The sequence below is a fragment of the Zonotrichia leucophrys genome, chromosome 1 (genome assembly GCF_028769735.1).
Source record: "Zonotrichia leucophrys gambelii isolate GWCS_2022_RI chromosome 1, RI_Zleu_2.0, whole genome shotgun sequence".
Lineage (NCBI taxonomy): Eukaryota > Metazoa > Chordata > Aves > Passeriformes > Passerellidae > Zonotrichia > Zonotrichia leucophrys.
In genome coordinates, this window is record NC_088169.1 from 62983760 (window position 1) to 63010397 (window position 26638).

General features: G+C 39.3%; 2 protein-coding genes across 5 annotated transcripts in view; one reads left to right on the forward strand and one right to left on the reverse strand.

The window, feature by feature from the left end:
- Positions 1-14747, forward strand: part of RB1 (RB transcriptional corepressor 1) — a 72204-nt gene extending 57457 nt beyond the window's left edge. The window contains exons 18-27 of the mRNA XM_064714821.1: positions 6574-6692; positions 7116-7264; positions 7925-8070; positions 8618-8722; positions 9687-9800; positions 9885-10051; positions 10915-10945; positions 11274-11419; positions 11664-11713; positions 12682-14747. Coding sequence (XP_064570891.1) covers positions 6574-6692; positions 7116-7264; positions 7925-8070; positions 8618-8722; positions 9687-9800; positions 9885-10051; positions 10915-10945; positions 11274-11419; positions 11664-11713; positions 12682-12755 — 1101 coding nt within the window. The 3' untranslated portion in view covers positions 12756-14747. The remainder of the gene's footprint in view (positions 1-6573; positions 6693-7115; positions 7265-7924; positions 8071-8617; positions 8723-9686; positions 9801-9884; positions 10052-10914; positions 10946-11273; positions 11420-11663; positions 11714-12681) is intronic.
- A 3940-nt stretch (positions 14748-18687) lies between these two features.
- Positions 18688-26638, reverse strand: part of LOC135448631 (RCC1 and BTB domain-containing protein 2) — a 30601-nt gene continuing 22650 nt past the window's right edge. The window contains exons 10-13 of one of the 4 annotated variants that reach the window (XM_064714832.1): positions 26483-26609; positions 23035-23171; positions 22372-22502; positions 18688-19153 (exon numbers count right to left, since the gene is read on the reverse strand). In XM_064714832.1, the coding sequence (XP_064570902.1) occupies positions 19013-19153; positions 22372-22502; positions 23035-23171; positions 26483-26609 (536 nt within the window). In that variant the 3' untranslated portion in view covers positions 18688-19012. Of the gene's footprint in view, positions 19154-19747; positions 19888-22371; positions 22503-22865; positions 22943-23034; positions 23172-26482; positions 26610-26638 lie in introns of those variants that run through there. The other 3 variants (XM_064714840.1, XM_064714846.1, XM_064714854.1) reach the window with 3 other exon arrangements.

Consider the following 26638-nt stretch of genomic DNA (forward strand, 5'->3'; position numbering starts at 1 on the left):
TGTGAAGATATTTCCCAGAACAGCTCTTAATTGTTTTTCTGGGGACTGAGACTGTGTAAATGAAACTGATAGAAGATGTGAGGTAATACTATGACAACTTGATTGTTACAATAGTAATTATGTAAATAAGTTGTCTTTGCCAAGATAGGCATTTTGTGACCAGAAGTTCCTCTGAAGAAAGTAAGTGCTTGAGTGCTATTTTGCTCCCCAGTGTGAGAGTTTTTCCTGCATAGAAATAACTATAAAACTGTTATTTCTAGTACTGCCTGATGTTTGTTAACATAATGGTCCCTTAAAGCATCTCTCCTCTACTTCCTGTGCTGAAAATCATTACACCCTGTAGTTTTTTCACAGCTTAAAGCTGTTGGAAAAATTTCAACCTCGAGATTTTTTCTCTTGATATATTGTCATTTCCAGCAGTCAAGTGGTTCACATCAGGTGGGCTTTGGTTTATTGCTCACAACTTGCTGTGCAGATAGTGAGGGGAAACTGGTATTAATTCAGTTGTCCTTGAGACCTCTGGCTCTTGCCCAGACATCTTGAGATTTGTCCATACTGAAGCCTGGCTGTCCTGGGAGCTAGATGATAAACTTGCTAATTACTTCAGATACAGATTCTTTCTGCAGCAGCACTGCCAGTGCAGTACACAGATCCCTCTGGAAGATGATCATAGCAATTGGTCTGGGGAAAAAAAGTGTGGCAAATGAGCCTAAAATTATATTTTCTTGGGTAATGTTCAGCAAAAAAAGCAAGGATTGCTGTATTTTGTAGTGCTCTGTGTACCTGCATGTGCACTTGTGTGAATTGAGCAGAAAAACTGCTGAAGGAAGTGGTGCAGGACCTGCAACCCCTGCAGCAGCAGCCTGCCCAGGGTCATCCTGAGCAGTGTAAACAAAACAGTTGTATGAAAGCACAATTCTGCTTCTAGACTGTCTTTCAAAATTCATTTCAAAGTGATTTTTAAAAGGTTAGCCTCACAGGCTTTGCCAACAGGAGCAGTCCTAATGACCAGGGTTTGTTTTTTCCCTTCAGTATTGAGCTGGTGATTGGTTGCAGAGCCACAAACCAGTAACTGTGTCAGAAGTTCCCTATTTGCCAAGCATTATCACTGGTTTGTGTAATATTTTTGAACATAACCAATAGTTTTAGTCACTATGTTGATAGAAGATCTATCATCTTCATGGCTAAAAGGTGTTTTCACGTAATTCCTTCTGCATTGCTAGGAAGGGTGTTTTCATGATGCTCTTGTACTGCTCTTGTAGAGTGAGGTGGATCCCATGGACCTTTGCTAAGAGATGCTCTAAATCATAGAGAATTGGTTAAGTGGCGTTCCTTTGGTGAGGAGTAATTTAAGGAGCAGAGGGGCTGAAAAGTATGGCATTGATTATTCTGAAATAAAGTCTGATTTCTAACAAGATTTGCCAGGTGTTTCCAGAGACTTCCAAGGAAGAGTAGATTACTGCAAAGCTGTGAGGGGAATGGATTTGCAGCATCATTTAAAGCAATGAAGTATAAGATGCATATTCAGGCTGTGGCAGCCTGGCTTTCCTTCTCTGGGGAGATTTGAACTCCTTTATCAGTAGATGAAAGGAGATCCTCACAAAGCTGGATGGCTCTTAAATGCTCAAGGTGAGTCGGATAGGAATAGGACACATATTAAACATACACACACTGTTTGGAGTTAAAAGCAGATCTGCCAATATTCTTAAATGAATTAAACTATTAACACTGTAGTTTTTAATGTTCTTCTTTATAAATTTCATAAAAACAAGCCCCAGTACAAGCATAATTTATATAACACAACTCTTGTGTGAAATTAGGACACAATCCTTAATTTTGATTTTTTTAATGATCAATACTATTTCAGTTTAGACTGTGACATCTACTTTGTTTTAGCAAATAAATTAGAATTATTTCAGAATTCTGGTAACTAATTGTTATGTGAATCTTCTGAAAACACAGTTGCAAACAAAAGCCAACTTTCTTGGCATGCAGTTTTCCCTTGGGAAAGAGGGTTGGAAATAGCTGGTGCTGATCCAGTCCTTGCACTTCCATTCCAAAGCTGTCAGTTCTAAACTGGCTCTGTTTTGCCTAACAAAATCACTTCCATCTTTTATGACATTGTGAAGAAGAACATGTCTTAGCATTTTGTGTTGTATTGACTGGTATAATAATCTGAAAACAAGCAAAAGGAAAAAAGCCCAAGGCAAAAAAAACCCCCAGCACCCAAGGGACCTTGGCATTGAGATATATACATAGTTAAGTGCTAAACACTGCATTAAAATTTAATGTGAACAGATGACTAAAACCTGAAAATATATTAGGAAATTATTACCAAAAACAGAAACATAAAGCATACAGAAAACAAAGACAAAAGCAGATTTTTTTAGTAGTGAACTACTAATAGCACTGTTTAGAGTAAAGCTGCTCAGGGCTTTTCCTCTGTGGTCAGTGGATACGCCCAAATCCCCAGGAGGTTCTTCCCCATATATAAGGATTTAGAGTTTTTAAAAATATTTTCATGGAAACCAAAGTCCAATTAAACATGTAGTTGGGATAAAGCCAATATACAAAGATTGGAAAGCAGGGAAGCACCTGTGTGTCCTGTAGTTTAACTGTAGCCAAATAAAGAGTAGCAAATAAGAAATTCTGCCTGTTTTTTCCATAAAAGGAGCTTTCAGACAGGGAAAAATCACTGCAGATGCTTCTGATGTAAGTGTTGCTGCAGGGAAGCATCCTGCAAAGCCACTCTTAACAAAGCCCCCACTTAATGCACAGAGTTTAGCCTTGGAGAGTTAGTTAGCCCTGGGTGTTTTGAGAGGGAACTGAGTCAAACTTCAGCCTTATTCTTGATTCTGGTTCCAGCAACCTTTTGACCCTGAGAAATTTTAACTCTTCATTTCTTGCTTTCTCACTTTTTGCACTAATAAAATGGGGTTTCTGTAGCCATCCCAGGGAAGGTCTCGAATGAAAATCAGCATTTAGCTTAATTACTGAAATTCATTCTGTGGCTGCATCTAGTAACATTAATCACTTACTGAGCATTAAATTAATGCACAAATTGCAAATCTCCTTTCATGTTAAAGCAGTGCATTGGAGGTGACCTGTTCACCTTAAGTGCTGCTTAAAAGCTTTAAAAAGCAATATGAAATTTGTAAAGGTAGCGTGAATAACACGGCTTTAGAAACGAGTTCCTGATAAATATTCCTGTTCAATTAAGCTGGGCCTGGGGGTTAAAGTTCTTTTGTGATTATTACTTAGAGGACTGGTAATTGCTTGGTAAATGATGTTGTATTTCTCTCATTTGATTCTTGAATACCAAATTGTGGACTGAAGCTGAAATTTGCCCTGATAAGCTTGGAAACGCCCTGCAAGCTGTAGAATGCACTTTGAATTCACAGAATAGAAGCGTTTTTCGTTTTCAAGTATAAAGAAAAGAGACATGGTTGTAATGAAATCCATCAGTTTTACAGCATGGGGATAGTTGCACTTGAGAAAACCCCTCTCTCTGTGTTTCTGCATTGTGGCACACACAGGCAGCATTTTTGTGAGGCATCAGTCTTGTCAGTGCAGCACCTACTTCTCCAACTGCGTGGCCATGCACTTGGAAAGGTTCCTGTGAGAGTGGTGGGGGTCCCTGGGGAAAGAGCAGAGGGGGCTGCACCTAAAGTCTGAGAGGAAGGTGGAAACGGTGATCAGCAAAACACCTGCTTTAAATGTCACCGGGTCTGAAAGCTAAATAACCTCTTTCTGCAGGGCTGACAAGTCTGTGCAGCCAGCATAGGTGACAAGGCGGTGGTTTGCCCAGGGACATGCACTGACTGGGCTTTCTCACAGCCTGCCATTGCTGGTGCTGGTAGCTCTGCACTGCTGGGGCCTGGTGGCTTGCAGCACCCTCTTTGTCTTGCCAGCTTTTTAACCACAGCATCAATTAGTATTTGTGGGAACCAGAAGAGATGTATGGGACTCACTGCATCTTGCTGTTCAGGCTCTGTGGGTAGATGTTTCTACACAAAAATATCCTCTTGCTGAAGGTAGCCCATCTAACTGATGGAAAGCAGCAGTCAGTTCTCTACATTCCTGTCAGATAAAATTCCACATGCTAATCAGGTTGTGGAATAGGTTGTTGTCAATAAATGCACAGCATCTTGTACTTTGTGTTCTGCCCTGCTCCCAGCCTTCGTGGTGTGGCTGCCCTGTCTGTTCTTAGTGCTTGTTCTGGCTCTGTGATTCTCTGCAGAGCAGATTTAAATCTGGGTTTGCTTTCTCTGTTAGCTTTCTGATGGTTTAGTTGACTTATGTGGGGGTTGCCTGGTTGTTGAGGCTGGCAGGTAGAAGAGGAGTGGAAATGATGCAGAAATAGGCAGATCCTTCTGTGTGTAGCAAACTGCTGTGTCCCCATGCCTTATCTAGTGGAATCACACTCAGAATAATGTGAGCAAAATTGGAGCAGGGGTGAGAGAGGACCTGGAACTGCTGGTCTCAAGTGCTAACTCAAGAACAGTAACTTTTGCTTCTCTTTCTGGACCTCTCATTCCCTTTCATCAACCCCTTTTCCTCCTTCATTAAAATAATACTTTTCCAGTCACTAATCACTAAAATGTGATGTGAATGAAGCAGGGTTCACTCTTAGTCAAGATATTTCAGCAATGATTGCTCTGGGAAACAAATTTGGGTTCCTCAGAGCCAAGTGAAGTGCTGGTGGGACTAATAAAAAAGGAAGAGGCCAAGTGGCCAGAAGAATGAGAAATGGAGGTCATGTGCCTGTGTTTCCAGCAAGGGCAGCACTGAGGGGCACAAGTGAGAAGTGCGTGCACTCCTAAATGAAGGGAAAAATGATGCAAACCAGCCCAAGAGCTGAACTGGTTGAGAAATGATGGAGAAACAACTATGTGGTTATGAATCACTAACTGATGGTTTTTTCTGCTATGGATGAAACAGCTCCAGTATTGCCAAAATCATAACTTAAAACTTGCAGTGTGAAAAATTGTAAATCTTGTCACTCTCATCCTGTTACTCTGAATTTCTATTTGATACACTTAAAAAAAGGTGGGTTTTTTTTAGGAATAAGTCTAAATAAGGAATGTCTTACTGCTAGTTTCAATTCTAGTAAATGTAGTCTAATTTTACTTGGTTATTTCTTATTGCCTTAGCCAGATGATGCTGCATGCTTTTCATGCATGCTGTGCTCCTGTTCATAGCTATAGATTTTTCATCTGTGCCAGTGAATTTTAATAACTAAAATGTGCATTTGGAAGATCAAACAGACCAGGAACCATCAGACAGTGCATTGTGTACAGAGCAATGAGCTGACAGATGTTGCTGCTGTCTTTTGCGAAGACCATTTGAGGAAAATGTTGCATGTCTGCTTTTGCCCACTTAATCCTGAGTTTTATGGACACTGCTTCCCCTGCCTCTCACTCTCAAGAAGGCACATATTTGCTACCCAAATGTTCCTCTGTTGCTTCAGGGTTCTGATGCTGCACTGGTGAGAGGCAACACTGTACTCAAGGATGAGTCTGCTGTTTGAAGAAAATAAAACAAACAGAATCCATCAACCCTGTGCTTTCAAATTTATTTATAAATATGGTGTCAAAATACTTTCCCATGTGGTCTTGCTGTCTCAGCATCATTCTATTGTGTGTGACATGCAGGCAGGCTGGGACTTTGTTTCTGCAGGACTGCTATTTATTATTAATGTCAGCAGAAGGGCTGATGTGGTTTCAGCCAGAACCTCCTCCATTCCACTTGTACTCTCTCTGCTCCTTCTCTCTCACCTCCTACCTCAAGCTCTTTGTTTCTGATGTATTCCAGAGGACTTGGTTAAAGTACTGGTAGTTAGCCTCAAATCATAATTAGGGTTTGCTTTGGGCCATGAGGGCAGAGACTTACTGTATCCAGAGTCACTCTAACTCTTTCCAGAGGTGGCTCTGGAACTTGATACTGCAGAGACAAAATAGTGCCCAGTGCAGTTAAGTGACTGTGGTTTATATATTATTTATATATTATATATTGTTAAATGTAAAATATTGGGTAGATGTTGTAGCAAAAATGGATTGACAGTAGGTACAGCAGTAACTTTCAGTCACCAATGGACTGAGGTTTTCTTCAGCTGTTTTTTGGAGGGAATTTTTGAGTGTTGGTTGTTTGGTTGGTTTGGTTTTGGATTTTTTGGGGTGGTTGGGAGGATTTTTTGTTAGTGTTGTTCTGTGTTGTTTGAAATGTGACATTTTGTCTGTTTTGTTGTATTGATTATTCCTCTTTTCAGAAATAGCTTTAATTGGAAGTAGTAAGGGACTCTAGAATACAACTAATACAACTGTCTCAAATCTGCAGTTAACCTATATCTAATGGACTGCTGTTGAAACAGGAAAAAAGCATTTGATGTATTTAATAACTCAAATTTAAATGGTTAAAATTAACCCTTCAAAGTATGAGTGTTCTGAAGTATTTCAGAGGTTTAACCTTCTGTCTAGGTTCACATTTTGGTGGTTGGTTTTAGAGAAAGAACTAAATCCATTCAGAGTTGTTGTCTGTTCTTAGTGTGATGCAGGATTCCTGTCATTTTTCCAGGGGTCGCCTCTGTTTGATCTTCTCAAGCAGTCAAAAGAGCGAGAAGGCCAAGCTGACCAGCCTGAACCCACTGCTACTCCCAATACACCTTTCCAGCATAACCACACTGCTGCAGACCTGTAAGTGAATGCCTGAGGTCTAGGGAAATGTGAAATTGATATTACCCTTAATATTAATATAATTGATATTACCCTTAATATTCAAATCCACCTGTATTCTGCTTTCCTACTTCTTAGGCTTGGTACTTAAGTTTTGTTAAACCATTGTATTTGCAGATATTTATTATACATTGAAAGTTAAATCATATGTTGAAATATTTTTTTCCCACCCCTATAAAATATGTAATTGTAAACTGTTACATCACTTGCCTAGGAATAAACAAATCCCTGTATCAGGTGTTGGGGATAACAGGTCACAATAGCAATTTATTTCTTCTGATGGGGAAATGGGAAGAGTTCCTGCAAGTGTTATTCATATAGAATTGAATAATGAAATTTCTTCATTCTGTAATGTTAAATGCTTAATATATGTTGAATCTCCAGCTATCTTTCTCCTGTGAAATCTCCTAAGAAGAAGGCATCTGGACCTCCTCTAAGTGCTACTCCCCCTCCAGATGTTCCACCTGCTGTGGCCCCCCAAACACCGCAGAAACCGCAGAAATCTACCTCCCTCTCTCTGTTCTACAAGAAAGGTTTGTTCCTCCTGCATGTGCTGACATTGCAAAGTTATCTCTTGCTCTTTATCCCTTTTGAGTTTTGGCAGTGAGCATTTCTGAAAAGTTTGTTGTAGAATCTGTAGTGAATGCCAGGCAAACCTCTGGAAGAAAGGGCAAAATGGTGCCAGCAGGTGGTTCCTGTGTGCACTCTGTGAGTTAGAAGTGAAAACCTCCCTATCCTGGCTGGAAGGATGTCCATATGGGCTCTTCTGTCCTAGCATCTTTTTCCCAGCAGTGACCATGCAGAGATGTCCTGTGAAGCTGGACAACTGGGCAGACATGGCTCGTGCTTTCCCAGGCTTGATCTTTATCCCACTTGGGGGAATTCCTGAACCTTTTGTGCTGTGTCTGCTTAGTAACTCTCAGCAGATTTGTGTTCCAGGTGCTTGTTTGAATTGACATAGACATGCATGTGCATTGGTGTTTGCTGTGACTTTCCATGTTGTCCACTGTCTCTTGTATGAAACCTTTTCCATTTATTTTGAGCCTGGCTTCTACTGCCTTCACTTGATGTCTGGTAGTTTTTTTCCCTTGGAGACAGTGAGCAGCACAATGCTGTCCCTCCTTCATTACATTCCTTTCATTTTGTGTGCTCCTGTAACAACAATTGCAGTTTATTTTTCTTTGTTTCTGAAGTGTATCTACTGGCCTATCGTCGACTCCATACCCTGTTCCTTCACCTTCTCGCCGACCATCCTGACCTGGAACCCTTGATCTGGACCCTCTTCCAGCACACACTGCAAAATGAGTATGAACTAATGAGAGACAGGCACCTGGACCAGGTAACAAGGACAAAAAAAAGTTGTAAAAAGTTAAAAAGGCTCTCCAGAACAAAATCTTCTTTGTATGTTCTTAGCCATTAGAAATTGTTCTCTGGGGTTTTTATTAATCTCTTGATCACTGAAAGGAGGACTTCGTTTAGACTGAAGTCTGTCATCTCAGTTTTTAAAGCACTGGCAATTACTTGATATGTCACCTTCAAATACAGTTTTGAGCTTTTTACAAAATAACAAAGACCACAATTTCTAGTAATTTGCATAAAAATATAGTGATTTTCTTTGCGAAGACAATATGTGTGGCTGATAAATTTTTTTGTTATTCTACCCTAAAATTGCAGCATATGGTAGGAGTTTGAGAAGGTACCATCAGCTCCAATTAGTTGTTTGTCTTTTAGAAATGGAGGTAGCATTATGTTAACTTATGTTCTAAAAGTTCTTTTTAAGTTGAGTTGTCTGCTAGTTTATAGAGCACAATCAGTAAAAGAAAGTTATTTCTTAACTTGAAATGAAGAAGCTGAATTAATTTTCAGTTGCCTTGTTTCTTTAATAGATCATGATGTGTTCCATGTATGGCATATGCAAAGTAAAGAATGTAGATCTTCGATTTAAAATGATAGTTTCAGCATACAAGGAGCTTTGCAACACAAATCAAGAGGTATGGAAGTTCTTAAATGTTATTCCTCCATGAAAAAAAAGGAAAATTTCTGCTTCACTGCATCTCCATTTTGTGGAGGAGAAAACTGACTCTAATACTAAATATCTCTTAAACATCTTGCATAAACAGTTTGGTAACTCTCCTCAGAAAACAAATTTCATTCCATCTTTTGAAAAATATGTAACAATGGTTTATGACTGTATTTGGAGTCTAGATGAAAAATTTATGTCTAGAGCTAATAAGATTTTCAAAAGTAACACAAGTTTCTTTATGAGTTGTCTAACTTCCTTGGAGCATTAAGGGAAGAGAAGCAGATTACTTTCTATAGAAGCTTTCAACAGAAACACAGTTTGATAGCAAATAGAGATGTATGGCTATATATCAAACAGCTGTGTATGTATTAAAGTTGCAGGCTTAATTCTAACATGAAGAAGTTCCTTCCTTCACAGGAACTTCAGTGTACTGAAATTTTTGCACAGCACAGTAATGAAATCTATAGAAAAACCCTCACCAGTTAATGGAACTGTAGCATCCCTTCAGTAGCAGAATTTCTCATAGTGTATTTGTGGATCTTGGCTAAACTCCAGACTTCTGTCTCCAAGCCTATAGAACTATTTTATCCCCATCAGGTCAGTAATGAGTTTTTTAGCCTTCCAAGGCATGCACAGTAGTCTAGACTTTTTGACACGTGGGTGTGAAAGCAAATCGTTCTTAAATTTGGAAAATGTTAGAATTGTGTTCACACCAAGGAGCTGTGCCAGTTAATGAAGTAGGTGCTGGTGTTCAAACACATTTGGAAAAATCTCAACAGTTTAGTGAAGTTACAATGGCTTGCATACAACTCATGTGCCATCCTAGCTCTTAATCTAACACAGACTTTGAGTGACTTTATGAGTTTGTCAAATGTAAAATTTTCATTCCTTGTATTTTTTTAATCTGTGTATGATTTTCTCACTCTATGCAGACTTTCAAACGTGTTCTTATCCGAGAAGAACAATATGACTCCATCATAGTCTTTTACAACTTAGTGTTCATGCAGAGGCTGAAAACAAACATTTTGCAGTATGCTTCCAGCAGGGTAAGCCACTATCTCTGTTCATTATTCAATAGACTAGAAATATATAGGCAATCAAACCTTATGATAATTTTATTATCTTTATAGCCTCCCACTCTGTCACCAATCCCACACATTCCTCGCAGTCCTTACCAGTTCTCCAACTCTCCTCGGCGTGTCCCTGCTGGCAATAACATCTACATCTCACCTCTCAAGAGTCCATACAAATTCTCTGATGGGTTTCAGTCACCCACAAAGATGACTCCAAAATCTAGGTACGTTGTTGACAAGCATTTTTGGACTTAAGGTATTTGGGGGATATTAGTGGAAGCAAATTGAAAAACTGCAGACTAGTTTGTCAGTAGTCTGTGGCTATCATATAATTTCTATTAATAGTCTTTATTCTGTATTTGGAATCTTTATTCATCATTCAGTGCTTTTCTGTTGTGCTCAAGGAGGTTTTTTGTTGGTTTTTTCCTCTTTTTTTTTTTACCCCCCACCAAAGAAGAGTTTCCTGACCTGGTTGCTATAAATGTTGTTGGCTTTGACCCTGCATCACACTCCTGAAAAACACAGATGAGCTTTGTCAGCTCCTTTAAAGAGAAAATACTTTTTTGCAACAAAATGTTTGTTTAGCTGGCTGAACAGAACATTTCAAACTGTTAGTTACTGGTTCTTAGCAGAGGAGGATGACAGGAAATGTACCAGTTTCCAGTGGCTTTTCAGACTAGGATCAAGTGAGTCCCACTGTGCACAAAAGTTTAAATGTTATTGTGTACTTTAGGTTGAAGTCCTGCATGACTTTGATTAGCAGACACCTGAGGGTAGAGATGAGAGGATGATTTTCTGGGTACCCAGCACTGAAGGCTTTTCTTTCTGATACAGGACAGACTGTGGGGGCCTCTGATTCTTTCAAGCCATAATTTCATGTCTGTCTGTGTGATTCAGTTTATTTGGTGATTGAGCATTCAGTGGCTCAAAGAGATGTCTCAACACAGTAAAGCACAGTGTGGATTTGCACTGTTAATGCAGAGAGAGAGGAAGAGACCTTGTTAGTGCCTTGTGCTAACCTGTGCAAATTAGTCAATGCTTCTGTTATTGTTAAATGGAGCTTAAACTTCTCTTCTTCATTTGACAGAATTTTGGTGTCCATTGGAGAATCATTTGGGGTGAGTTTTAACATCTTTGATGCCTGGTCTTAAAATGCATGTAACTTTTGGAGGAATGGGGTAGCCTGCTCACATCTCTAGAGCACGCCAATGAGTGTACCTGATTTAATAATGAATTATAGGAAAGTTCTGTTGACTCCTTTCAAATATCTAGACTTCACCTTCAAAACGTGTTGCATTTTATTTTAGTTTTATTTGCTTTGGCACAAGATAAGGGTCCTTAAAACTCCAGAGTTTTAAGAACTCCTAATTTTTTTGGATAATCTGGAAAGTTGGAGTGGTTTCAGGATTTATTGGCAATTCTTTCCCTGTTTTCTTGTCACTTCAGGCTTCTGAAAAGTTCCAAAAAATCAACCAGATGTTGTGCAACAGTGAGGGGCAGCTGAAGCGCAGTGCAGACGTGGGAGCCGCTGCCCCGAAGCCACTGAAGAGGCTGCGCTTCGATATCGAGGGGACGGACGAGGCAGATGGAAGGTGAGAGATTGCCCTGGGCTCTGCAGAGATCTGGCATATACTGGGGTCTCAGGGCCTTCATCCTAACTTCCTCCTGATACCCTCTCTCGTGGTAATTTGTGAGCTTTAGCAGCTGAATCAAATGAGAGATGGAAGCATGAAGCTCCTCAGTTACATGCTTTGATGTCAAAAAGTGACTCTATTTAAAAGTTTAGGTTATGAAGGTAAAAAGTTATTAACTTAACCTTATGCTTTCTTTCTGTAGCAAACACCTACCCCAGGAGTCCAAGTTCCAACAAAAGCTTGCAGAAATGAGTAAGTATTACTTTTCTCATAATCTGTAGAGCCCTGAGTGTCTTGGATAAGAGCGCTTGGGCCCACTCAGATGAAAACATTGTTCAACACCGATGTGATCTGGATAATTTGCTTAGCTTTTGTACTTCCTGCATATAATCTTGAAAATGCAGATTACAAAATGGAAATTTATGTACACAGGAAAACCATATGTAGGTTTTTTGTTGCTTTGCTTTTATAGGGAAATGTGTGAGACTGGTTTTTCTTCTGCTGTGGGTCAGCATTTCTTTCAGATCTTATGGCATCACTTTTCTGTTTTGAAATGAAATTCAAATCTAGCTCATAAAAAGCAAAACAGCCCCACCCCCATGTCTGAGTTGTATTTTCCACTTGTGAGAAGCACACTTGGCCTGGCCAGGCATTCTCACTCTCTGAGAATCTGAGCTCTGCAGCTGAGCAGATTTGCCCATTAAAAACTCCTACCTTGCTCATCAAGATAGGTATGAGTGACAGGCACCTCTATTTTAAGGTAGGGAAAATGTTTCAGTGTTGATTTATGGTAGGGGTTAAGAAGGAGACCACTCGTGTCCAGTGGTGTTGGTGTGTGCCACTGAGGGGAAAAGGCATTCCTGGGCAGGCTGTCTCTGGGATGTGGGCACTGCTCAGCCCACAGCCTCTGCCTGGCGAGATTCCTGATGGGACATGGACCATCTGCCCGCCTGGAGGGTGGAAATGGACACAGTGAGGGGACAGACACAATGAGAACTGGACTGAACAGGTGGAAGGAATTTCATAAGATCTGTAAGATTGAGCAAGAATGGCTGAAACAGTGCAAAATCAGGTGTTCATCCTATAATGAGGGATTTGGTTTGTTTACCATAGAATAATGTACTTCTATTCCTTGTGTCATTACAAATTTTTCCAATAATCAGTCCAAAGTAATTATGAAGAAATAGTTCATTCTTTTTCTTTGTTGGGTTTTCTTGTAGCATCTACTCGAACAAGAATGCAAAAGCAGAAGCTGAATGATGGAAATGATACCTCAGCTACTGAAGATAAGTGAGATTCTTCTCAGGACCAGGGGCTGCACTCCCAGCCCTCTTAAGATTGTTTTTGTTTTACAGCCTTCATTAATAGACTTGCTTTTTAGTTGCTTTCAGTTCCAAACTGCTAGTTGAAAACATTTTACTTTTTAAATTGTTAAATGTTTTCCATTATACTTTGCCTTATGATGTAGCATATATACAATGTAAGCCACTGAATTTAATTTATATATTTTTTGAGGATTTTTTAAAAGTCTTGGGAAGTGTCTGAATTTCCTGTTGCAGCATTACTGATTTAAGCCAGTTCAGTCTCGTTGGATTGAATTTTTTATGTCTAAAGATGAAATGTTAGCTAGAATGATTTTGAAATGCACTAATTTTGTTTCTTAGCTTTGATTATTAGATTTGCATTATTTACAAATTTTGAAAATGGTGGGCCAATTACTGCAAAGACTTCCTGTCTCTGTTCATAATTAGCACATCAAATTCCCATTAAATTTAATGGGACAGCAGCTGGGGGCCTTGCAGAGAAGGGGCCTCACCTCAAGAGTACAACCTGAATTCAAAGTGAAATCATTTCATAGCCTTACTACTGAAACCAACACTTGGCATTTTGTAGTTTTGCTTCCCCAGCTCCCACCCCAGTGTTATTTTGGAAGGCAGTTACACTGTCCCTTAGTTTTAATTTCATGGAGTATGAATCCCATAGAGATTCATCCCAGAATCCCACACTGAAACTTCCCAGAAGCTGAAGCTTCCTCCCATATGCAGAGTAATTGACGTACCCTTTCTTATCTTGGGAAATCTCAAGTATTACAAGAAAAAAACAAAACAAAAACCCCCCCAAAAAACCCCCAAAAACCAACAAACCTAAACCATACCTGGTACACACAAGATTTCAAAATTCTAAAGATGTAGAATTTTCTTGATTTCTTCAAATTTTCACCTCACTGTAGCCAAGCCAAAGAGCTTGAGGAACAGCTGGAAGCTGTGTCTCCAGCTGGGTTCCAGGTGAGAGCAGCCTGGTCTCTAAAAGCACAGGGCATCCCCTGTTGGCCTTTCTGCAGCATCTGCAAAAACCTGGACGTGGTGAACCCACGTTGGGAAAACCCTTCTGCCTTTGCTGAAAAGGCAGATAATTGGGCAACTTGTCAATGGTTGCAACTAGCAAAAAAACCCAAACAAAACCATCCAATACTTTTTTCATATTTTGTATTTGTAAGTTACTGATTCAGATACTGGAACTTTTCTTGCAACAAGAAAGTTTTTTTAAAATAGCCAATTAACAAAAGCACATGTTTTATTTCCAGTGGATTAAAATATAAGTAAATCAATTGTCCTGCTTCGAAATTACCCATTTTTATGAATTTTAGCTTTTGCAGCTTCTTAAGTCAAGAACAATAAAAAAGCATGCTATTAATGGCACAAACATTTTAAACCAATGTCTTCCAGGGAGCTTATTTACAGATTGTTTAGCTGATCCTAGAGTACTTAGAGTAGGAAGTTTTTCAAAGTTCTTGTGTTGATTCAAAGCTAACCATAGAACTACTAAAAATTCTATGAGCAGCAAAAACTGTAAATTAATTTAAAAATAATATTGAGGGGTGTTTTAGACTCAGTATGGCTCCAACTTCCTTATTGAAAATGTACAGAACTTTCTAGAGTACCTTATGTTTATTTTCTCACTTTCTGCAGTTTTTCAGACAGGATATATGTTAACATTGGGGTGCACTGACTGTAAGCTCTGTTACAGCAGTCCTTGGGCTGGAGGGATGATACAGAGTCCAGTATCTACACAGATTCATTCTTTCTTTACTGTGACAGTTTTTTTTTTTTTTGTTCAAACAGACTGAAGGCTTTACATCAAATGTACAATATTATTTTATACAACTAATCAGTTTCTTGCCTTTCAAGATAAATAAAATAGCTTTTAAAGGATTTACAGTCAGTGATTTTCTTGTATTAGGTGATTTCATATGGTACCTATCCAAATAAATACATACTGAAACTAATGGCTTTTTATTAGATATGGAAATCTTACTGTGTTTGACACCACTTTTCTTAGAATGAGACTTTGCTGTACTAAAAATGGCCTGGAATATTGAAACTTTTCCAGGAAAAATGAAAATCTGGAATCACAGCAGAAGCTGGGCACAAAATGTGAAGGCCATTTTAGGTGCTCTTAACACCAGGCATCAATTTCTGTAGAAAGCTGCAGCTGCCCTGGGTGTAAGATGAGGTCAGGTAAATTGTATCCTTTAAAGGCCCATTTCTGTCCACTGGTGCTTAAGGGAATGTGTGTCAGCCTGGCTCTGTAGCCATGTGAAGGTGGATGAGCTGACTCCCAGCCTCTTCATTTGATGCTTTATACCTTAATCTCTTCCTGCTGTCCACTGTTTCCAAATGCATAGGAGCTTATTTCTTCTTCCATGCTACAAGCTGAAATATTTTACATGTAACAAGCTTGTCATAATTTACATTTGCTTAAGAAACAATGATTGGTGTTCTGAGGACCATTTTATTAATCGCAGTTTATTAAGTCACCAGGGCATTGATTTCTTTTAAAGGTGGAAATACACTTGAAGACATTCTCCAGCTTACAAATGTGCTATCTGGTGACAGTGATTTCCTAAGAACACAAATAGCCTTCAAGGTACCTCTGTGAAATATTATCTGCTTTACTTCCCCCCCCCCCCCAGTCAATTCAGTCTGCAAGCATCAAACTTTCTTCATTTTTACTGAAAAGAAAGGAAAAAAAGTCCCATTCAAACAGTTTTAAATATTATGGCATTTTTATTAATGGTCTATTAAACCAGGTAAGCTTATATAGAACAAAAAAATCATTTATGTAAAATCAGGCTGTAAACTTTCTACATCATTGGGTGGTGGCCAATGAATCCTGCCTCTCTGGGGCAAATAAATGCTTTGTTTTACAAGGAAAGTCCATGGAAAATGTTCAGATCATACAAAAAGAGCAGTTTACATAGTTACCAAGCATTGTAACAGAACTCTACAGGTGGATACTAGATGACAAGGCAGTGCTGGCTTTTAGCTTCAGTAACTTAGTAGAACCTTCAAATGATCCTACCCATGTACTTTCTTTTTTTTTCCAGACTCTTTTCTTGAAAACAGAACATTGCTTTTTATTGCAACCCCAGACACAGTTTCTGCTTGACCAAATGTTCACTTTTTAATAAATACCTTTTTTCTGTTGTATCCTAAAACACAACAGTACTTTATTAAGTATTTAGTCTGCAAGATACACAAACACACGGTTGCTGCAGTCCATCTCACCACAGTAAAAAGCATCCCTAATTTCTTCTGAAATGTCCCACAGTTGGGTTTCAATATTTACATCCATGCACCCACATTTAGCCACCTAAGCCAGTAAGGGTGGTTTTTCTTTGAACACATGCAATGAAAATTAAAAAAAAATAACTAAGTGTTTCTATGAATGTAACACTATCACATCCAGGTCAGATGATACAAAATAAAAGCCAACGCTGACACATTGGACCTTTAGAATCACCCTCATTCAGTCCAGAGATGCTTTTTCTCAAAATTACAGGCTTTGTCAATTATTCTGAAATTGCAAGTAGGCTTTAATGTGTATGGTTGGCTGGAAATAATGAGCAGGAAGGAAGTAAATTGGAGAAAAAATGACACTTTGTTCTATTAAGCCAAAAATGTCTTGTCCCAAGCTGCATGCCATTTCAGCTGCAATCCCTGTTCAACTACTTCATTATGAACTTGAGCTAATGGAGGGAGTGGTGCCTCTCTCCAGTGCTATCATTCCATGGAGCAGTGTCCCCAGAGAGCCAGGGAAGGTTTGTGATCAGATGTTGAGTCAGAAAAACCCCCATCCTGTAACGCTTATAGTTTTTTGATTCTTGTGAGTAAAACAACAGAAACATGCAGAGAGGCCTTTCATAATCCACACCTTTGGATTATGGAAAGAGCTGGAGTGCCCAGTGCCAAGCCAGCACCAGGGGCGGGGTTTCCCAGCTGGTTCCATTTGCCAGTGGGACTGGATGTGTGCCAGTGTGCTGCCATGGGGGTGGGTGGGACAGGGGCTGGTGCCAGCTGCTGCCCCAAGGTTGGGATGTGGTGCTACACCCTTGTTCTGCGCACTGCTACCCTGAAGGAAGTGCTGGCAGGGGAATCTGGCATCTCAGGCTTAGCCAGGGATCTGCAGCCTTGGCTTTCATGGAATCCCTTGTGCCCACACTGGTATGATCAGTGCTGGGCTACAGCACACAGGGCTGGCAGCAAAATTGTGTCCTACGGTGACACAGTTCCACTGTCTGCAGGAATCTCTGGCTGTGCGCTGGTGCCAAGTGCTTCTCAACACAAACTTAACAAAACTGATCTCCTCCCCCAGCAAAGCTGTGTTTGTGATGAATCTGCATTATGGATTGGAAAGGTTTTGACCACTTCTGTTTGAATACAAAATACTGACACAGCTGCTAAGAACAGACTTAACGCTGCTGGAGGAAGTCGTACTCATCACTGAGGGGGTGGCAGATAATCCAATGTATTTCTAGTGAGGGCCCGAGTCAAATGTCAAAAACACGATTAAATATTTACCACAGCATTTTCTAAAATATTTGCTCATCACCCTCTTCCTAAGTAAATTCTGCTACCTGTGTGCTTCACCTTTCTAGTCATACACACAGGGCCTGGGGTGAAGGGGTTACTACTCACTACTCTTCCTCCTTTTCCTCCTACTGTTCCTCAAAGAACAGGATTGTTACAGAAATGAGCCTCCAATATAGCAAAGAACAGCTATTTCCACCTTAGACACAAAGATGTGGTAATTTAAGGGAATTAAGTTCTTAGAAAGCACATTTGAAGATTAGAAAACATCACTGAAGAATGCTGTGGCACAGCAGGGACCTGCAGGAAGGCTGCATGACTACTTACATAATTATATTTGTGAGTCCATAATTACATTTGTGAGTCCATTTGGTGTCCTGAGCCTGGTCACCCAGCTTTTTTCTTCCCCCTTTGTAAAATACTGCAAAAGGCACTTGAAGTCACTTCACTCAGTTAAAATCTGAAATTCTCAAGGTTAATTCACAGTTACCTGTTACAAAATTCAAGTAAATGCTCCATAAGCTCCACATCTTCTGTAATGGGGCAAACCTCTCTCTGTGCAGCACTGGGTGGGTTTTCACCTTAATTCACTTCAGCCAATTAGGAATGAAACATCTACTCTACCTCAGCCACCAATGATCAGTGCTGGGAGAGAGGCATGGCCAGAGAGCATCTCCTCTCTCCTGAACAGCCCTGAAAGGAAAGTGGAGCGGTCACCTCACAGCTCTGACCATAGGAGAATCTGGAATGCCCTATTTGGACAAGTTACCTTTATCACCATTTGGAATATAATGTCATTTCACTTTTAACAGTTTAATTAATTTGAAGTTACCACTTCAAAATCACCTTTTTCTCCATTTTTCTGAAGTTCATCTGAGGAGAGATAGTAAAACAGGAATAAATATGCCTCAAGCAGAACTTGAGAATGCTTGTTTGGGTTTGTAACTAGGTGGTTTTCTTAGTAGTCAAACTCACGGCAGGACAATTCACATCCCAGACAAACCTGATGAGTGCTTCCATTGGGGTGCCAGGGAAATGCCTGGTGTAATGGAAAGGGAGATCCTGTTCATTCTGGCTAAACAATGAGACAAGAACTCAAAACTAATATCCTGCTGAAGCTCCTCATAAATTAACTCCCAAATAAACAACAAATGAGACATACCCTCCTACAAACCACAAAGCCTTGCATCCTAAAGAACTTATGGAACTTTACCACATGTCCAGAAACACAAGTTTGTATTTCCACTGGATTATAAAAAGAAGCCCATTATGGCATATTAACTGAGTTTTGAGACAAAAACAGACTATGAAAGTTTTAGCAGCAAAGAGGTCACTGTGCCATAAAATCAAAACACAGACTTTAAAAAAATTTAATAACTAGACAGACTAGATAATGTCAAGCTTAGTTTGCTTGACTTTGGGTGGGAAAGGATAGTTGCTGCATTAGATTTTTGTGTTAAATTCTGGCTCTTGGCAAGGAACAGTCACCACACACCTACACTGTAGCCATCCTTACAACAAAGCCTACATGTCAGTGGACTTCTACACACTCCCTAAGCTGATGGACACCGAGACTTTCCTTCCAAACCATTGCACATTCTGACCACGGGAGAGTTCTCCAAAGGGAAAATATTTCCAGAAGGGAAGAGGATATGCTCTTCAGCTCGGTAGTAGTCAGACCTCAATTTCGGAATGCTCCCACTCTGCTGGCTTTGCTAATGAAGTTTTTCAGGAGGTCATGGTCCATGTCTGCAAAGCCTTGAGTTTGTGTAACAACAGTCAAATGGTTTATGCAAAATCTGAAGCAAAATTCTTCCAAGTCCTAGGAACAAATTTGAGTAATTTGTAATATGAATGACTGATAAAATTATTAACATTGTTACTTTGTTTCAAATCTGTCATTTAATTAGCAAAAAATATACCAGATTGTTCCCATTATCAACCCCTTTTCTATCCTTTTGATGAGATCACAAATGATAGGATGAAGTTTTTTCATACAAACTATTCAATAAACCCACTTTGAGAAAATAGGAGTACCCACCTAAATAAACTCTAGACCTCCATCACATTTACTAGAATTTACTACATACTCATTAGAAAAGTTACCAACAAGTGAAGCCATCAAATTGCCCCAAAAAGAACTATTAGAGCATCAATAACTCATTTCTTGTCCTCCCTGCACTGAATTCAGTAGTGGATGTCCTGTGAAAAACAGCAGATCTGCTAGTCGTGCTGTAAATAAAAGCAAAATATGATGTAAAAGGGGATGATGCTTGCTGAACACAAACTGCATGTTAGGATACATATGTTTTTCATGGCAAACGTAGGAATTGAATTCCTCTGTCTAATGGGATTCCCAGATAGCACAAATGGTTCTGTCTTGTCCTGGTCTCACTGTAAGATGATGCTCAGCAGTTCAGCACAGCATGGGTACAAGCCAAACAACCAGGATTGCATGCAGCAAATTCTTCCCACTCAGACTCCTCACAAGAGTGGCAATCTTTCTCTCCATGCACTGGCTCAGCCTCCCTTAGTTGGCTCCTATGCAACAACTTGCTGTGAAGAAAAATTAATTACCTTCTGCAGCCAGAGCTGGAGCCAGCAGCAAGGAAGTCAGAATTAAACCATAAACTATAAAACTCTTCAACAGTTACAGCAAAAAGAGTAACCCATGCCAATTTGATTCTATGTTAACTACACAAACATTGCAGCCTGGCATTAATAGTAGCAAGATACTCAGCAGACTACCTGTGCATTTCCTTTTGAAAACTTTTCCTTAGATTGCATGTTTCAAGACTTAACTAGAGCAGAAACTGAAACACAAAACATCCTTAAAGAAGAAATATGGTATAGCAGGTATCTCTCATCAACAACTACTGGGAAAGTAGAAGAGAAATGAGAATAGAAAAAGGAAAAAAACAGAGGAAATAAAAAATGTAGACAATCAAAGACAGTGACACCCTAAGTTCCAGCAGACTTCTGAAATGGTACTGTTAGAACCTGAGCTGCTTTACAGTCAATGTGTAAATTTTTATGCTAGCTAAAACTATCAGCAGCTAGTTTTTCTGATGCTGCTATGAATAGGACCATAGATTATAGAGAATCAGTCATTTTGCAGTTTCAAGAAATACTGAGTCTTTTTAATTCTATTTTATAGAAGATTAGTCTAAACTTTGGTACAGTGTGTATGAGAAATACGCTTGAAAATAACTTGTAGCAGAAACTCTTTGTATTTTCTGAGGACAGGAAAAAATATTTTTGTACATCTTAAATCTTAACAGATGTATACAGTAGTCAAGTTAACCTTCATTTAATTTGCAATGTCAATGGCATGTCACACACCACTATAATCTTCCACTTGCAGTGTTCATATTTAATGATTAAAAAAAGGAATTCTATCTTTTCAAACTTCCAAAATATGAGGCCTCTTTCATAATCCTTTTGGCAGTTTTCTACTGAAGTCCTGACACTGCACATGGTTCTCAAACCAGGAGTTACTATATTAATGTAGTACACTAGAAGAGCCTGATTTATAACAGAGGTTATCCCCGTGTCTTTGATAAAGAAATCTTTGCTGCATTTCCTTCCCTCTCTGAGCCGTGGGTATAGGTAGGAGGGCAACAATACACTCCTGAGTTTGGCACATGCTGCAGCCAGGGCATGGGAACCAATTCCTCATCTGACAATTGTGCTAAACTGTCACATGTTTTGAAAGAGCAAAACACTGAATCATAGAAGGAAGAGGAGGATAACATGTATTTAGTTATCCAGCAATCCCTTTTATTGTGCTTCAGGCCTTATGAACTCTGGTACTTTGTTCAGGCTAGTTTCACTACTTCACAACACACCTGAACATATCTTTAACTCCTTCACCAGATACAGACCAACCAAAAGTACTTCTGCTTTGAAGATGTTCAAAAATTTTGGGAAGTTTGTAGGAGGAGAAACTAAATAATAAAATTTTAATGAAAAATCTGCTGTTAAGAGAACCAAACCATTGGGTCATGCCTTCCTGTAGAGTTTTCCCTGCCATGCTGGGCTTGTAGCAGCACAGCACACTGTGTTGTGTCCTTTTTGACCCAGCCATCCATGCCCTCTGTTTCTGCTACCTGGGTTACAAATGTGATCTCTTGTTATCCTCTCTTTCAATGCACAGAACTCACTGACTTCCAGTCTCCTCTTTGCAACTCCTACACAAATTCATCTCCTGTAGTTTGCTGTCTCCAAACAGCACTGACTATTGTAACATTATTATTAATTCAGTGTTTGTTTCTTCTACTTGCCTCCCATACCTGAAAGGTATTTCTAACAATGTCCCCTACATCTGAAATACATAATCAGACTTTTTGAATAATAAGCCCACCACACAGTTATTTCCACAATCATCACAGCACTAGGAAGATGAGAAAAGGAAAATATCTTGGAAAGTATTTCTTTACAAAAAAAGCATGGATAACAGGCTGACTGCTAGTGACTCATTCCAGAACCAAGGGCAGAGCAGATGACAGGATATGGGGGGAGTATTAACAATAGGTAATTTATTGTATGTCAGCGTAATTCATTGTAAACAGCACTGCTAAAGTGGATTTTTTTTATAAAAGCACAAGTGTAAATATGCAGGGACTTTACAGCTGACTCCTTCCACTGCCTGTAAAAGTCAGCACCAGAATGATTGCACCAGACACCAGCAGACAAAATGATCAGGTGGAGAACTCAGGAAGTGAAAGAGCAAAATCCAAAGGCAGAGATGTAAATGGCAGTGAGAAATTTGTATGCCAAGCCCTGCAATGCCACATGACAAGGAAGGAAGCAGATTAAAAACCCTGACTCACGGGGGCAAGCCAAAAGGGCAGGAAGAAAACACTAAACTGGGAGTTTTAAAATTTTTATTTAACAGCTTAAAAGGGGGAAAAAAAAACATTTGTTAAGCCAGAAAAGGAAATTACAGTAATCATGCCTCATCAGTTAAATACAGTCATGTTTACATTAGGCAGCTTCATTTCTCAGAAAACATCTGCTTATCTGAGGAGAAGTTCTTACCTGAGCTTCGTACTTGACAGCAGCAGACAGGAGAGCAATGGCATTCTCTTCACAAATGCTTTGTTTGATCGTTTGCTGGCAAAGCTTTTTCAGTCTGTTTTCTCTATACAGTGTTGCCAAATCTAGCAGCCCTGTGAAGATTTATACAGCTTTAACTATTCTGGTGCAAAATATATTAGTGGCTTTTCAAGTTAATCAATCATCCTTTTGTTTTAGGCTGAATTAATCAAAGATGTGCTCTGTTTTTTTCCCTACGTGATGTGTGCATTTTTAAGGTCCCCTACAGACCTATCCAAAAAGGAACCATTTTATTACTATGGAAGTGTTCTATTCTCTTGTTCTCATTCTGGACATCAATTACTGACTTATCATTCAGGATCAAAAATCACTACAGCTACTCAAACAAGTAAACTTTCAGGATGGCAGTAGTGCCTTTCTAAATAAAGGGAAGTTCTTAGTAAGAGCAACAACGAGTTCTTTCTGAAAACTTTTCACCTTTGATCTCATTGCATGCCCACCACTTATCCTCCTTGGGCATGTGTCCTGATACTGCATCTTTTCTTCCTGATACCTGCCAAATTCAAGATTAAAGTGCTGAAGAAACTAAAACCAACAACTTCTCAAAAATAATCATCTAGAGTAATCTGCATTTATGGCAAATACCTATTGCATCTTCAGGAGGGAGCCTAATGTTGTCTGTATACAGATATTCCAGGAAGGCTCGGTAAACAGGGTAAGAAAATGCACTCATTTCTATAATTTCATCATCATTATTGAGTACGGAGCGGAAATGTTCACACCTACAAAACACAAACAAAAATTGTGCATGGCAAAGAGTTAAGCTTGAAAGATGAGCTGCAGCAAGAAGTTGGTGAAAAAAATAAGTCAGTCCCACAGACTGAATACAAAAGCAGAACTTCTAGCTACATGATTTCTTGCTTTGAACATGTTCATTTCTTTAAGTCTTACAAGCCTGATATATATAACTCAGAATTTCATTTCTGTTGTTAATATTTTATGGCAGAATCCATTTCTACTTACAATAGTTAACAAGGATTATCCATCTAGTTTTGGTGCCATTTTTTAAAATCGATTATACATTAACAACCAATTTTATTACCTATCTTGTAGCACACAAAGTTTACAATTAACTTAGACACTTCTGAGATTTGACCCTGATTTCTCCAGCATTTCCCAATGAAGAGGGAAATTATTAATAATTTCAGATATCATTTATTCCAGTGTCAGAGTCCATACACAATTTAGCATTAATCATGACATTCAAGAATTAAATTACTGAAGTGAAGACACTCTCAGATCTTTCATCATCTTTTCCTTACAAGTCTGAGCACTTTTGTGACAGATACAAACAAGGACAAAGCTTTGGTAGCTGTAATCTGCAACTTCCAGTTCACAGTAATTTACAATGCACTGTAACTTAGTGTTCCCTGAAAAGCATCCTAGCATGCACATTGTTTTCAAATTTTTTGGTGATAAAAATGAACATCTCCACTTCTGATAACTTCTGCTAAAAGAACCACAATTTAATCATACTTCTTTGTACTATACTAATTTGTAACTCACTCACATCTGAATTTTCTCTTCTTTTACTCAAACTTCCCTGTAAAAAGTAAGATGGTTTCCTTTTAATGTCTCTGAGACAAAACTACAACTTAAAGACAGTATTACTTAAATCCAAATGAAAAGTAATTATTTAACTAATGACTTATGTTCTTCACATTTTACTTGCTAATGAAAGAACTTTTTAAATCTTAGTATTGTGAGGATTTTAATAAAATAATGGAACCTCCTGTCAAATTCATAAAGAAATAAAGTCATTATCTAGCTTCTGCCACATCTTTTACCACATTCTGGCATTGGGAGAGGCAGACAAAACCTCATTGTTTTGCTTCCCAGAGCCCCATGTTAAGTAGGGGTGACCATGCTATCCATCCAGCATGGATCAGACCTTGGGAATGGTCTGTGCTCCAATGGCACCACACAAAAGTCAGAGAGAAGGTGGTACACACTGATCCCTGCAAAATTAAGCCAGTGAAAATAAAAATTGGTTAGCACACATCCTCCAGTCTGCAATTATCCTGGAGTGACCGATCTGTTGGAGCGTCTCTCTCGCTGTCGCTATCCCTGAGCGGACCCAGTGCAGACACATCCAGCTCTGGCTGGCTGAATGCAGGCCTGGCAAATCCCACCCCTGCACTGGGATGTCCCTGCTCCTGCAGGCACTGATGGCCTTGGGCTGCTCTCACTGACATTCCAGGTGCTCCCTGCCATTCCTCCACCACTGCCAGCCAGTAAACACCAACAACGGGATCCAGCTCAAGAGCAGGAATGGAACAAGATGGAAAGAAGTCCTCATAAGCAGTAAAGAACAACAAAAAGGAACTTTTAGCAGCCCTGCTTTCATGACAATGCTCCAGGCCAAATGTTGCAAAACACCTTTTTAAATACTTTGATCCAATTGCACCATGACAGTAAAGAAAATATTAATTTTACAGACTGTGCCTGTGCTTTATTATTCCCTCACAGTATTTTGGTAACACCATATATGTAATACCATTTTAGAATTAGATATTTCCTTCACAGAATGCCATATAATCTGATAAAAATAGAGCAAGAAAAAGGAAACATGGGAAAGCTACATATAGGCTGATTATCCGGAAAACGAACCTCAGGAACTGTTGTAATCTTATTGCAGGGGCTCCATACTGTTGTCTCCTGATTGCAAAAGTTTCTTGTGGGCAGCTCCTCAGAGCACTGACCCTTCCCTCTTCACAAAGCAGCCACCTGACTCCAGCTCCCTTCTCAACCTATAAAAGTGCTCTCTTTTATAGCGCTCTGCTTCTCATTGGTCACAGCTGTGGCCTGGTAAAGTCAGGCCTGTTCCTAACCCTTGGTGATGGGCCCAGCTGCAACTCCTTAGGGGTAAGATTACTTTCTACACTATCTTTATTTTCTTGTATTCTATTCCCCTGCCAGGAACATTTTGGGCATACACAAGATTTGGTGTGGTATCTGATGGAGAACACGTGGCATTCCAAATGATGAAGGTGGACTATAGGCATGAATGTAATGAACAAGCAATGAGACTAGTAAAGAGAAAACAAAAGTAATACAGGTAATCAGAGTAGTAAGATGATAGCAGAAAAAAAAGTAAGATGATAGCAGAAAAACCCAAAAACTGAACAACAAAACAAGGACAGGCAAGAATTAACAGGGAATTTTAATTTCACACAGTAATATACAAGAAATCACTAAGAGGGCTCAGGAGCAAAAGTAGCAAGATGAAAGTGGTGATAAGCTGAGTGAGATAGCCGAGCATTTTGAGAAAAAAAATAGCAAAGAGAGAAAAATATTATAACAATGAGGAGGATGAAGCAGAAGCAATGAGGAGGCAAGGCAGAAGAGATCTAAAGCAGTGTCTCTAGAATATCACAGGAGAAACCACATTAGCAGTAACAAATTAATCTCTCTGCATGTTAATAACAATGAGATCATTCTGTAGATCTGCTTACGTAAAATCTCACCATAAAGTGGTCTTAACTTGCAAAAAGTTGTAAAAAGAGAAAAAAAAACCAGTTTAAAAGTCAAACTCACTGGTTAGAATGTTTAAAACACATAGAACACAAAATCTATCATAAAAGGAGGAAAGAGATCATCTGGAAGATGCTGAAACAACTGAAGTGTTCTGTGGAAGGAAAGAGTGCCAAGAATAAACACAAGCCCCTCAAATCATTCTGGTGGAGGCACCCAAGCATATAAAGGAAGAAAAAACTGATTCTAACTACTGACAAGACAGCAGAAGGAAGTGAGCCTTTTCCTTGGCAGCAAAAGGTTATTGGAAATTGAGGTCAAGGCCATTTAGGAGCATAAAGGAGGATAAATGTCAGATGGAGGGAAGTGTAGGCAGGTAGTAGAGCAACATGTTTGATAATTACAAAGAGAGTAACAGTGAAGAACAGCAGATGAGTCCCTGACTCAGGGAAAAGGGAATTTATAAGAATAAGTCAAGAACTTTTTTGCAGTGATGACTCAGCACAGTGGACTACACTGCACAGTTTAGTTTATACAATTGATACTGTTTGTTTCTTACCTAATTTTAAGAAGAACTTTATGAACATGAATGTATTTTCCATCCACTAGGAACTTCAGGTCTGCAGTTTCAGGGTTGTCAAATTCCTTCTTTAGTGACTGGGCAACTGTTAGATGGTCATCAGGCTCTAGAATAAATAGGGGACTTATATAAAGT